The sequence below is a fragment of the Pseudophryne corroboree genome, chromosome 3 (genome assembly GCF_028390025.1).
Source record: "Pseudophryne corroboree isolate aPseCor3 chromosome 3, aPseCor3.hap2, whole genome shotgun sequence".
Taxonomy (NCBI): domain Eukaryota; kingdom Metazoa; phylum Chordata; class Amphibia; order Anura; family Myobatrachidae; genus Pseudophryne; species Pseudophryne corroboree.
This window is the reverse complement of record NC_086446.1, coordinates 452,395,308-452,409,338: the sequence shown is the minus strand read 5'-3', so window position 1 is coordinate 452,409,338 and position 14,031 is coordinate 452,395,308. Positions and strand designations below refer to the sequence as shown.

Genomic DNA, 14,031 nt, shown 5'->3' with positions numbered 1-14,031 from the left:
AATCTTACATCTCCTGAATCCCAGTCACAGATAGCTTCCACGTTAATGGCCTCCTTCGGTTTTAGCCTTCTCTGTTTGATGGGAACAACGTCCGGTGCACTTTGTTTGAGCTCAGACAAGGTCTTCTCGGCCTGGACCAGCTGCTTGTCCTCCTTATCTAGATCCAGCAATAGCTCAGACACCACCCCGGGAGTCTGTGTGTCCGGCTTGCTGTATTTGGTGACAAGGTTCCTGTTCACATTTTTTATGGTTTGGTCCACAGATTCCAAATCATCATGGAACTAGAGAGGATGGTAACATTAGTAATTATTTGCATTTAGAAAGCACTAACATATTATGCAGAACCACAAATTACTGACATGTTGGTTTCAATCAATGACCATTAAAGTGTCAATGATGTGGCATTTTTTACATTCTGAAAAAGAAACACTTTATTAACCTTCAAATTCATATGTTTCTAGTTTCATAAGCCTGTCTGACAATGACACTTCCTTTGTGAGTGTGCGGTACACAGTCAGTCAGTCATGCATATCATTGCTTGTTACAGAAGTATATGAAGGAAATTATATGCAGTTGATTTTTTCCAGGGGAATATACTGTAGAAACTAAAGGATCAGAGGTGAAAGGTCATATGAAAATCAGTTTGTGGATAGTTTGTTATATTTGTGGAGAGTTTGTTATACTTTCATAAATTACTAGACACTGTAGCCCTCACCTTCTTGTAGTCTTCTGCGTTCTTCAGATGGTTCTCCTGACAGATGCACAAGTTTAGAAAGTTCTGCCACTCTCCTTTCAGGGCTTCATCGTGAGCCTGAGACAGATACGGTATCATGTATTATGACTTTATATTACATTGTAAATAGCATAGTAAGATGCTAATACAGAGGTGACTTGCAGGCAATATAAAGCTTAGTCAGTCAATCCAAGTCACCCAATATCTAATTTTAAGTTTGAAATGCAGTAAAACAGATATAGAATATGTTCTATTCATTATTGTAATGAAAACTAATAATAGTAGATGTAAGGCACATTTTCGATAAAGGATAGTATTTATGATTTTATTATGTGTTCCGCTGTTAAAAATACAATAAAAGTAATTTCTGAATTGAAAAGTGCAAAACTACAGTGCAAATGTTTGTGCACATGGATCTGTGGACCAAATAAGACCATATCTTCAAACCTTGGCCACACCACTCGCCCTGCACCCATATACTGTAATTATCTTTATATCTCTGTAGTCCTGTGTTGGCTATTGCTGCAGACAGAAATCACCAGGAAAATAGTGTGGCTGCCATTTTCCTGGAGATTTGCACATGAGCAGTAAAGAAGTCTCCGGAACATAGCGCAGACACCATGTTCCCAGAGACCTGCACATGCACAGCAGACTGTGGCACAAAGCCATGTATGTATTTTTTTTTTAAATATTGTCCTATAGGACTTCAAGTCTCTGTGTAAAACATTTTTCTCTATCGTCCTAAGTGGATGCTGGGGTTCCTGAAAGGACCATGGGGAATAGCGGCTCCGCAGGAGACAGGGCACAAAAAAGTAAAGCTTTACTAGGTCAGGTGGTGTGCACTGGCTCCTCCCCCTATGACCCTCCTCCAGACTCCAGTTAGATTTTGTGCCCGAACGAGAAGGGTGCAATCTAGGTGGCTCTCCTAAAGAGCTGCTTAGAGAAAGTTTAGTTTAGGTTTTTTTCTTTACAGTGAGTCCTGCTGGCAACAGGATCACTGCAACGTGGGACTTAGGGGGAAAGTAGTAAACTCACCTGCATGCAGAGTGGATTTGCTGCTTGGCTACTGGACACCATTAGCTCCAGAGGGATCGAACACAGGCCCAGCCGTGGAGTCCGGTCCCGGAGCCGCGCCGCCGACCCCCTTGCAGATGCTGAAGCGTGAAGAGGTCCGGAAACCGGCGGCTGAAGACTCCTCAGTCTTCATAAGGTAGCGCACAGCACTGCAGCTGTGCGCCATTTTCCTCTCAGCACACTTCACTGGGCAGTCACTGAGGGTGCAGAGCGCTGGGGGGGGGCGCTCTGAGAGGCAAATATAAACCTTATACAAGGCTAAAAATACCTCACATATAGCCCATAGGGGCTATATGGAGATATTTAACCCCTGCCTGACTGGAAAAATAGCGGGAGAAGAACCCGCCGAAAAAGGGGCGGGGCCTATCTCCTCAGCACACGGCGCCATTTTCTGTCACAGCTCCGCTGGTCAGAACGGCTCCCAGGTCTCTCCCCTGCACTGCACTACAGAAACAGGGTAAAACAGAGAGGGGGGGCACATTAATGGCTATATATATATATATTAAAGCAGCTATAAGGGAGCACTTAATATAAGGATATCCCTTGTATATATAGCGCTTTGTGGTGTGTGCTGGCAGACTCTCCCTCTGTCTCCCCAAAAGGGCTAGTGGGTCCTGTCTTCATTAGAGCATTCCCTGTGAGTTTGCGGTGTGTGTCGGTACGTGGTGTCGACATGTATGAGGACGATATTGGTGTGGAGGCGGAGCAATTGCCAAATATGCAGATGTCACCCCCCAGGGGGTCGACACCAGAATGGATGCCTTTATTTGTGGAATTACGTGATGGTTTATCTTCCCTTAAACAGTCAGTTGAGGACATGAGGCGGCCGGACAATCAATTAATGCCTGTCCAGGCGCCTCAAACACCGTCAGGGGCTGTAAAACGCCCTTTGCCTCAGTCGGTCGACACAGACCCAGACACGGGCACTGATTCCAGTGACGACGGTAGAAATTCAAACGTATTTTCCAGTAGGGCCACACGTTATATGATTTTGGCAATGAAGGAGACGTTACATTTAGCTGATACTACAGATACCGTAAAACAGGGTATTATGTATGGTGTGAAAAAACTACAAACAGTTTTTCCTGAATCAGAAGAATTAAATGACGTGTGTGATGAAGCGTGGGTTGCTCCTGATAAAAAGTTGATAATTTCAAAAAAGTTATTGGCATTATACCCTTTCCCGCCAGAGGTTAGGGCGCGCTGGGAAACACCCCCTAAGGTGGACAAGGCGCTCACACGCTTATCCAAACAAGTGGCGTTACCCTCTCCTGAGACGGCCGCACTTAAGGATCCATCAGATAGAAAGATGGAAGTTATTCAAAAGAATATATACACACATGCAGGTGTTATACTACGACCAGCTATAGCAACTGCCTGGATGTGCAGTGCTGGAGTAGTTTGGTCAGAATCCCTGATTGAAAATATTGATACCCTAGATAGGGACAATGTTTTACTGTCGTTAGAACAAATAAAGGATGCATTTATCTATATGCGTGATGCACAGAGGGATATTTGCACACTGGCATCTCGGGTGAGTGCTATGTCCATTTCAGCCAGAAGAGCCTTATGGACACGACAGTGGACAGGCGATGCGGATTCAAAACGTCACATGGAGGTTTTGCCGTATAAAGGGGAGGAGTTATTTGGAGTTGGTCTATCAGACTTGGTGGCCACGGCTACTGCCGGGAAATCCACTTTTTTACCTCAAGTCACTCCCCAACAGAGAAAGGCACCGACCTTTCAACCGCAGCCTTTTCGCTCCTACAAAAATAAGAGAGCAAAGGGCTTGTCGTACCTGCCACGAGGCAGAGGAAGAGGGAAGAGACACCAACAGGCAGCTCCTTCCCAGGAACAGAAGCCCTCCCCGGCTCCTGCAAAAACCTCAGCATGACGCTGGGGCCTCTCAAGCGGACTCGGGGACAGTGGGGGGCCGTCTCAAAAATTACAGCGCGCAGTGGGCTCACTCGCAGGTAGACCCCTGGATCCTGCAGATAATATCTCAGGGGTACAGGTTGGAATTAGAGACGGATCCTCCTCATCGTTTCCTGAAGTCTGCCTTACCAACCGTCTCTTCCGAAAGGGAGAGGGTGTTGGAAGCCATTCACAAGCTGTACGCTCAGCAGGTGATAGTCAAAGTACCCCTATTACAACAAGGAAAGGGGTATTATTCCACTCTATTTGTGGTACCGAAGCCGGATGGCTCGGTAAGGCCTATTCTAAATCTGAAGTCCTTGAACCTCTACATAAAAAAGTTCAAGTTCAAGATGGAGTCACTCAGAGCAGTGATAGCGAACCTGGAAGAAGGGGACTTTATGGTATCCTTGGACATCAAGGATGCGTATCTACACGTTCCGATTTACCCCGCACACCAGGGGTACCTCAGGTTCATTGTTCAAAACTGTCACTATCAGTTTCAGACGCTGCCGTTCGGATTGTCCACGGCGCCTCGGGTCTTTACCAAGGTAATGGCCGAGATGATGATTCTTCTTCGAAGAAAAGGCGTATTAGTTATCCCATACTTGGACGATCTCCTAATAAGGGCAAGGTCCAGAGAACAGCTGGAGACAGCTTTAGCACTATCTCAAGAGGTGCTAAGACAACACGGGTGGATTCTGAATATTCCAAAATCCCATTTAATCCCGACAACTCGTCTGCTGTTCCTAGGAATGATTCTGGACACGGTTCAGAAAAAGGTTTTCCTTCCAGAGGAAAAAGCCAAGGAGTTATCCGATCTGGTCAGGAACCTCCTAAAACCAGGAAAAGTGTCAGTACATCAATGCACAAGAGTCCTGGGAAAAATGGTGGCTTCTTACGAAGCAATTCCATTCGGCAGATTCCATGCAAGAATATTCCAAAGGGATCTGTTGGACAAATGGTCAGGGTCGCATCTGCAGATGCACCTGCGAATAACCCTGTCACCAAAGACAAGGGTGTCACTTCTGTGGTGGTTGCAGAAGGCTCACCTATTAGAAGGCCGCAGATTCGGCATTCAGGATTGGATCCTGGTGACCACGGACGCCAGCCTGAGAGGCTGGGGAGCAGTCACACAAGGAAGAAACTTCCAGGGAGTATGGACGAGTCTGGAAAAGTCTCTTCACATAAACATTCTGGAACTAAGAGCAATCTACAATGCTCTAAGCCAGGCGGAACTTCTCCTGCAAGGAAAGCCGGTGTTGATTCAGTCGGACAACATCACGGCGGTCGCCCATGTAAACAGGCAGGGCGGCACAAGAAGCAGGAGTGCAATGGCAGAAGCTGCCAAGATTCTTCGCTGGGCGGAGAATCACGTGATAGCACTGTCAGCAGTGTTCATCCCGGGCGTGGACAACTGGGAAGCAGACTTCCTCAGCAGACACGATCTTCATCCGGGAGAGTGGGGTCTACATCCAGAAGTCTTCAACATGTTAATAGACCGTTGGGAAAGACCAATTGTAGACATGATGGCGTCTCGCCTCAACAAGAAACTGGACAAATATTGCGCCAGGTCAAGAGATCCACAGGCAATAGCTGTGGACGCACTGGTAACTCCTTGGGTGTACCAGTCAGTGTATGTGTTTCCTCCTCTGCCGCTCATACCAAAGGTATTGAAGATCATACGGCAAAGAAGAGTAAGAACAATACTAGTGGTTCCGGATTGGCCGAGAAGGACTTGGTATCCGGAACTTCAAGAGATGCTCACGGACGAACCGTGGCCTCTACCTCTGAGAAGGGACCTGCTACAGCAGGGTCCCTGTCTTTTTCAAGACTTACCGCGGCTGCGTTTGACGGCATGGCGGTTGAACGCCAGATCCTAAAAGGGAAAGGCATTCCAGAAGAAGTCATTCCTACCTTGATTAAGGCACGGAAGGAAGTCACCGTGAAACATTATCACCGCATTTGGCGAAAATATGTAGCGTGGTGCGAGGATCGGAGGGTTCCGACGGAGGAATTCCAACTGGGTCGTTTCCTACATTTCCTGCAATCAGGATTATCTATGGGTCTCAAATTGGGATCCATTAAGGTTCAAATTTCGGCCCTGTCAATATTCTTCCAAAAAGAATTGGCCTCTGTCCCTGAGGTCCAGACTTTTGTCAAGGGAGTACTGCATATACAGCCTCCTGTGGTGCCTCCGGTGGCACCGTGGGATCTAAATGTAGTTTTAGATTTCCTCAAATCCCATTGGTTTGAACCATTGAAAAAGGTGGATTTGAAATATCTCACATTGAAAGTGACTATGTTACTAGCCCTGGCCTCTGCCAGGAGAGTATCTGAATTGGCGGCTTTATCTTATAAAAGTCCTTATCTAATCTTCCATTCGGATAGGGCAGAACTGCGGACTCGTCCGCATTTTCTCCCTAAAGTGGTATCAGCATTTCATCTGAACCAACCTATTGTGGTGCCTGCGGCCACTAGCGACTTGGAGGACTCCAAGTTGTTGGACGTTGTCAGAGCCTTAAAAATATACATTGCAAGGACGGCTGGAGTCAGAAAATCTGACTCGCTGTTTATATTGTATGCACCCAACAAGTTGGGCGCACCTGCTTCTAAGCAGTCGATTGCTCGTTGGATTTGTAACACAGTTCAACTTGCACATTCTGTGGCAGGCCTGCCACAGCCTAAAACTGTAAAAGCCCACTCCACAAGGAAGGTGGGCTCATCTTGGGCGGCTGCCCGAGGGGTCTCGGCATTACAACTCTGCCGAGCAGCTACGTGGTCGGGGGAGAACACGTTTGTAAAATTTTACAAATTTGATACCCTGGCAAAGGAGGACCTGGAGTTCTCTCATTCGGTGCTGCAGAGTCATCCGCACTCTCCCGCCCGTTTGGGAGCTTTGGTATAATCCCCATGGTCCTTTCAGGAACCCCAGCATCCACTTAGGACGATAGAGAAAATAAGAATTTACTTACCGATAATTCTATTTCTCGGAGTCCGTAGTGGATGCTGGGCGCCCATCCCAAGTGCGGATTATCTGCAATACTTGTACATAGTTATTGTTAACTAATTCGGGTTATTGTTAAGGAGCCATCTTTAAGAGGCCCTTTCTGTTGTCATACTGTTAACTGGGTTTAGATCACAAGTTGTACGGTGTGATTGGTGTGGCTGGTATGAGTCTTACCCGGGATTCAAAATGCCTCCCTTATTGTGTATGCTCGTCCGGGCACAGTACCTAACTGGAGTCTGGAGGAGGGTCATAGGGGGAGGAGCCAGTGCACACCACCTGACCTAGTAAAGCTTTACTTTTTTGTGCCCTGTCTCCTGCGGAGCCGCTATTCCCCATGGTCCTTTCAGGAACCCCAGCATCCACTACGGACTCCGAGAAATAGAATTATCGGTAAGTAAATTCTTATTTTTTGTTACGGTCAGGCTGTTTTTTCTTCCTATTGAAGCAATCAGCCTTTTGGGAATTGTGCGCATTTTATACATTAGTAGAGTTTTGTTCAGCAACCATGTATTGTCGTATATTTGTTCTCTGAAAATTATTGTTGTCCATGTGACAAATCACATTTCCAGTCCCACCCAAATTAAAGGGCAGGACGCCAGGGAGTTTCTCCTCATATCAATAGGACTCCTTGTCACGGTCTGACATATTTTCTTGTTATAGTCAGGCCGTTTTTCATTTAAACAATTACCAGGCTACATTAGCCCATCCATCTAGGATATCAACTTGTCACTCTGACCACCTATTTCGTGGACTCTCATCCACGATTCACGGAGCACGGTACCACGTTCGTGGGAACTGTTGAACCGCGTCTAACGTGGAAAGCAGATCCACACATTTCCACCTACTTTACTCATTAATTTTCTTCTATCCTCTTTCATTATTTCATACTATAACTTCATATATAGGTGTACTCTCATTGGTGTATAGGCCACATAAATCTCTACTACCATACCACGCGGTCAGCGCCCAATCTCGTTCGATCTTGGAAGCTAAACGGCGTTGGGCCGGGTCAGTATCAGGAGAGGAGACTACCTGGGAATACCTGGTGTTGTAGAGCAGGAATTATTTTCCGTCTTCATGTGACAAGAGACACCAACATCAGTATCACCACTAATTCTATCTAGCATCTCTTTTCTAGTATACCTAGCCATTTCATTCTTTGATGTCAGTGTAATGCCTTCAATTCTGTTTGAAAATAATGGATTTGTCTACCACTCAGGTATAGAATTTACAATTTGGTAACCAATAATTATCACTGAATTTAAGTGACGAGAATTAGACTTTCTTACAGTATCTCGCACTTTGATGACCATTAATTACCACTGAATGTAATTAATGAGAATTGGACTTCTTTACCTTATCCTGTTTGACCACCCCCGGTCTCAATAATACAGAAACTCTGTACTGGTCAGGGGAAATGGGGGTATGACAATAGTGTCTACAACCTTTCTGAACACTCTTTGAAACACAAGAGACCAGAACATTTTATCATTTTTCTAACTCTTTAATTTGTTCTATGGATCTTCTTGGATGGGAGATCATGGTTTAATGGTATCATTAAAAGTTATGTTTTAAAATATTTCTCAAATTCACACTATTTAATCAACTTTTCCTTACAAGAGTGCGCCCACACAAGAGCCTTCTTTTTTCTTCCATTATAAGTCTGTGTGCTTCCTGGCTCTGGGCGCACCACCAACTAGGACAGTATATAATAGGAGAAAATGGTAAATTTATTTTCTCCTCCCCGCTAACAAGGGTTACGTATCGTCCAATTTTGGTTCTTTTCTTTGTATTTATATCATTACATCTTATACTACCTGTGCCCGATCGCCCTGTGTCGGGTCCGGCACAGAGCCTGCACCACTCTGTCCTGATGTCATGGTGATCGGTTCTCATGCATACACTTATAATGAGAAGCAATTTCTTATCACCTTCATGCCAGAAAGTGCATTTCTAGGCACTCTTTGATTTATGTAATATTTCTCTGACGTCCTAAGTGGATGCTGGGGACTCCGTCAGGACCATGGGGATTAGCGGCTCCGCAGGAGACAGGGCACAAAAATAAAAGCTTTAGGACTAGGTGGTGTGCACTGGCTCCTCCCCCTATGACCCTCCTCCAAGCCTCAGTTAGGTTTTTGTGCCCGGCCGAGAAGGGTGCAATCTAGGTAGCTCTCCTGAGCTGCTTAGAATAAAAGTATAGACTTAGGTTTTTTTTATTTTCAGTGAGTCCTGCTGGCAACAGGCTCACTGCATCGAGGGACTAAGGGGAGAAGAAGCGAACTCACCTGCGTGCAGAGTGGATTGGGCTTCTTAGGCTACTGGACATTAGCTCCAGAGGGACGATCACAGGCCCAGCCATGGATGGGTCCCGGAGCCGCGCCGCCGGCCCCCTTACAGAGCCAGAAGAGTGAAGAGGTCCAGAAATCGGCGGCATAAGTATCTTGTCTTCAAGAAAGGTAGCGCACAGCACTGCAGCTGTGCGCCATTGCTCTCAGCACACTTCACACTCCGGTCACTGAGGGTGCAGGGCGCTGGGGGGGGGGCGCCCTGAGACGCAATGAAAACACTATTTATGGTAAAAAATACATCACATATAGCTCCTGGGCTATATGGATGTATTTAACCCCTGCCATTTTACCTCATAAAAAGCGGGAGAAAGGCCGCCGTGAAGGGGGCGGAGCCTATCTCCTCAGCACACAAGCGCCATTTTCCCTCACAGCTCCGCTGGAAGGACGTCTCCCTGACTCTCCCCTGCAGTCCTGCACTACAGAAACAGGGTAAAAAAGAGAGGGGGGGGGGCACTAATTTGGCATATAAAAACATATATAGCAGCTATAAGGGAGAAACACTTATTTATAAGGTTGTCCCTATACATATATAGCGCTCTGGTGTGTGCTGGCAAACTCTCCCTCTGTCTCCCCAAAGGGCTAGTGGGGTCCTGTCCTCTATCAGAGCATTCCCTGTGTGTGTGCTGTGTGTCGGTACGCGTGTGTCGACATGTATGAGGAGGAAAATGGTGTGGAGGCGGAGCAATTGCCTGTATTAGTGATGTCACCCCCTAGGGAGTCGACACCTGACTGGATGGTCTTATTTAAGGAATTACGTGATAGTGTCAGCACTTTACAAAAAACTGTTGACGACATGAGACAGCCGGCAAGTCAGTTAGTGCCTGTCCAGGCGTCTCAAACACCGTCAGGGGCTCTAAAGCGCCCATTACCTCAGTCGGTCGACACAGACACGGACACTGACTCCAGTGTCGACGGTGAAGAAACAAACGTATTTTCCAGTAGGGCCACACGTTACATGATCACGGCAATGAAGGAGGCTTTGCATATTTCTGATACTACAAGTACCACAAAAAAGGGTATTATGTGGGGTGTGAAAAAACTACCCGTAGTTTTTCCTGAATCAGAAGAATTAAATGAAGTGTGTGATGATGCGTGGGTCTCCCCCGATAAAAAATTGCTGATATCTAAGAAATTATTGGCATTATACCCTTTCCCGCCAGAAGTTAGGGCGCGTTGGGAAACACCCCCTAGGGTGGATAAGGCACTCACACGCTTATCAAAACAAGTGGCGTTACCGTCTCCTGATACGGCCGCCCTCAAGGAGCCAGTTGATAGGAAGCTGGAAAATGTCCTAAAAAGTATATACACACATACTGGTGTTATACTGCGACCAGCGATTGCCTCAGCCTGGATGTGCAGCGCTGGGGTGGCGTGGTCGGAGTCCCTGACTGAAAATATTGATACCCTGGACAGGGACAGTATTTTATTGACTATAGAGCGTTTAAAAGATGCGTTTCTATATATGCGTGATGCACAGAGGGATATTTGCACCCTGGCATCAAGAGTAAGTGCGATGTCCATTTCTGCCAGAAGATGTTTATGGACACGACAGTGGTCAGGTGATGCGGATTCCAAACGGCATATGGAAGTATTGCCGTATAAAGGGGAGGAGTTATTTGGGGTCGGTCTTTCGGACCTGGTGGCCACGGCAACAGCTGGAAAATCCACCTTTTTACCCCAACTCACCTCTCAGCAGAAAAATACACCGTCTTTTCAGCCTCAGTCCTTTCGTCCCCATAAGGGCAAGCGGGCAAAAGGCCAGTCATATCTGCCCCGGGGTAGAGGAAAGGGAAAAAGACTGCAGCAGACAGCCTCTTCCCAGGAACAGAAGCCCTCCACCGCTTCTGCCAAGTCCTCAGCATGACGCTGGGGCCTTACAAGCGGACTCAGGTGCGGTGGGGGGTCGTCTCAAGAGTTTCAGCGCGCAGTGGGCTCACTCGCAAGTGGACCCCTGGATCCTACAGGTAGTATCCCAGGGGTACAGATTGGAATTCGAGACGTCTCCCCCTCGCAGGTTCCTGAAGTCTGCTTTACCAACGTCTCCCTCCGACAGGGAGGCAGTATTGGAAGCAATTCACAAGCTGTATTCCCAGCAGGTGATAATCAAAGTACCCCTCCTACAATAGGGAAAGGGGTATTATTCCACACTATTTGTGGTACCGAAGCCAGACGGCTCGGTGAGACCTATTCTAAATCTGAAATCTTTGAACACTTACATACAAAGGTTCAAATTCAAGATGGAGTCACTCAGAGCAGTGATAGCGAACCTGGAAGAAGGGGACTATATGGTGTCCCTGGACATCAAGGATGCTTACCTTCATGTCCCAATTTGCCCTTCTCACCAAGGGTACCTCAGGTTCGTAGTACAGAACTGTCATTATCAGTTTCAGACGCTGCCGTTTGGATTGTCCACGGCACCCCGGGTCTTTACCAAGGTAATGGCCGAAATGATGATTCTTCTTCGAAGAAAAGGCGTCTTAATTATCCCTTACTTGGACGATCTCCTGATAAGGGCAAAGTCCAGGGAACAGTTGGAGGTCGGAGTAGCACTATCTCGGGTACTGCTACAACAGCACGGGTGGATTCTAAATATTCCAAAATCGCAGCTGATCCCGACGACACGTCTGCTGTTCCTAGGGATGATTCTGGACACAGTCCAGAAAAAGGTGTTTCTCCCGGAGGAGAAAGCCAGGGAGTTATCCGAGCTAGTCAGGAACCTCCTAAAACCAGGAAAAGTGTCAGTGCATCATTGCACAAGGGTCCTGGGAAAAATGGTGGCTTCTTACGAAGCGATTCCATTCGGCAGATTTCACGCAAGAACTTTTCAGTGGGATCTGCTGGACAAATGGTCCGGATCGCATCTTCAGATGCATCAGCGGATAACCCTGTCTCCGAGGACAAGGGTGTCTCTTCTGTGGTGGCTGCAGAGTGCTCATCTACTAGAGGGCCGCAGATTCGGCATTCAGGATTGGATCCTGGTGACCACGGATGCCAGCCTGAGAGGCTGGGGAGCAGTCACACAGGGAAGAAATTTCCAGGGAACGTGGTCAAGTCTAGAGACTTCTCTCCACATAAATATACTGGAGCTAAGGGCAATTTACAATGCTCTATGCCTAGCAAGACCTCTGCTTCAAGGTCAGCCGGTGCTGATCCAGTCGGACAACATCACGGCAGTCGCCCACGTAAACAGACAGGGCGGCACAAGAAGCAGGAGGGCAATGGCAGAAGCTGCAAGGATTCTTCGCTGGGCGGAAAATCATGTGATAGCACTGTCAGCAGTGTTCATTCCGGGAGTGGACAACTGGGAAGCAGACTTCCTCAGCAGGCACGACCTCCACCCGGGAGAGTGGGGACTTCACATGGAAGTCTTCCACATGATTGTGAACCATTGGGAAAAACCAAAGGTGGATATGATGGCGTCCCGCCTCAACAAAAAACTGGACAGGTATTGCGCCAGGTCAAGGGACCCTCAGGCAATAGCTGTGGACGCTCTGGTAACACCGTGGGTGTACCAGTCAGTGTATGTGTTCCCTCCTCTTCCTCTCATACCCAAGGTACTGAGAATTATAAGACGGAAAGGAGTAAGAACTATACTCGTGGCTCCGGATTGGCCAAGGAGGACTTGGTACCCGGAACTTCAAGAGATGCTCACAGAGGACCCATGGCCTCTGCCGTTAAGAAGGGACTTGCTTCAGCAAGGACCCTGTCTGTTCCAAGACTTACCGTGGCTGCGTTTGACGGCATGGCGGTTGAACGCCGGATCCTAAGGGAAAAAGGCATTCCGGAAGAGGTCATACCTACCCTGGTCAAAGCCAGGAAGGAGGTGACCGCACAACATTATCACCGCATTTGGCGAAAATATGTTGCGTGGTGTGAGGCCAGGAAGGCCCCCACGGAGGAATTTCAACTCGGTCGATTCCTGCATTTCCTGCAAACAGGAGTGTGTATGGGCCTCAAATTGGGGTCCATTAAGGTTCAAATTTCGGCCCTGTCGATTTTCTTCCAGAAAGAATTGGCTTCAGTTCCTGAAGTCCAGACATTCGTCAAGGGAGTACTGCATATACAACCCCCTTTTGTGCCTCCAGTGGCACCGTGGGATCTCAACGTAGTTCTGGGATTCCTCAAATCACATTGGTTTGAACCGCTCAAATCTGTGGATTTGAAATATCTCACATGGAAAGTGGCCATGCTGTTGGCCCTGGCCTCGGCCAGTTGAGTGTCAGAATTGGCGGCTTTGTCTCACAAAAGCCCATATCTGATTTTCCATTCGGACAGGGCAGAACTGCGGACTCGTCCCCAGTTTCTCCCTAAGGTGGTGTCAGCGTTTCACCTGAACCAACCTATTGTGGTGCCTGCGGCTACTAGGGACTTGGAGGACTCCAAGTTGCTAGACGTTGTCAGGGCCCTGAAAATATATATTTCCAGGACGGCTGGAGTCAGGAAAACTGACTCGCTGTTTATCCTGTATGCACCCAACAAGCTGGGTGCTCCTGCTTCTAAGCAGACGATTGCTCGTTGGATTTGTAGTACAATTCAGCTTGCACATTCTGTGGCAGGCCTGCCACAGCCAAAATCTGTAAATGCCCATTCCACAAGGAAGGTGGGCTCATCTTGGGCGGCTGCCCGAGGGGTCTCGGCTTTACAACTTTGCCGAGCTGCTACTTGGTCAGGGGCAAACACGTTTGCAAAATTCTACAAATTTGATACCCTGGCTGAGGAGGACCTGGAGTTCTCTCATTCGGTGCTGCAGAGTCATCCGCACTCTCCCGCCCGTTTGGGAGCTTTGGTATAATCCCCATGGTCCTGACGGAGTCCCCAGCATCCACTTAGGACGTCAGAGAAAATAAGAATTTACTTACCGATAATTCTATTTCTCGTAGTCCGTAGTGGATGCTGTTACAAAAATCGGGTTATTATTGTTGTGAGCCATCTTTTCAGAGGCTCCTCTGTTA

General features: G+C 47.5%; 1 protein-coding gene and 1 pseudogene across 2 annotated transcripts in view; one reads left to right on the top strand and one right to left on the bottom strand.

Annotated features, from left to right (window-relative positions):
- The window catches only part of EVPL (envoplakin), a 66,535-nt gene that overhangs the window by 21,206 nt on the left and 31,298 nt on the right, over nt 1-14,031 (bottom strand). For both annotated transcript variants that reach the window (XM_063960563.1, XM_063960564.1), the window contains 2 exons: nt 716-811; nt 9-281 (listed from right to left, as the gene is read on the bottom strand). In XM_063960563.1, coding sequence (XP_063816633.1) covers nt 9-281; nt 716-811 — 369 coding nt within the window. The remainder of the gene's footprint in view (nt 1-8; nt 282-715; nt 812-14,031) is intronic.
- On the top strand, nt 7,670-7,788 carry LOC134891395 (5S ribosomal RNA; annotated as a pseudogene).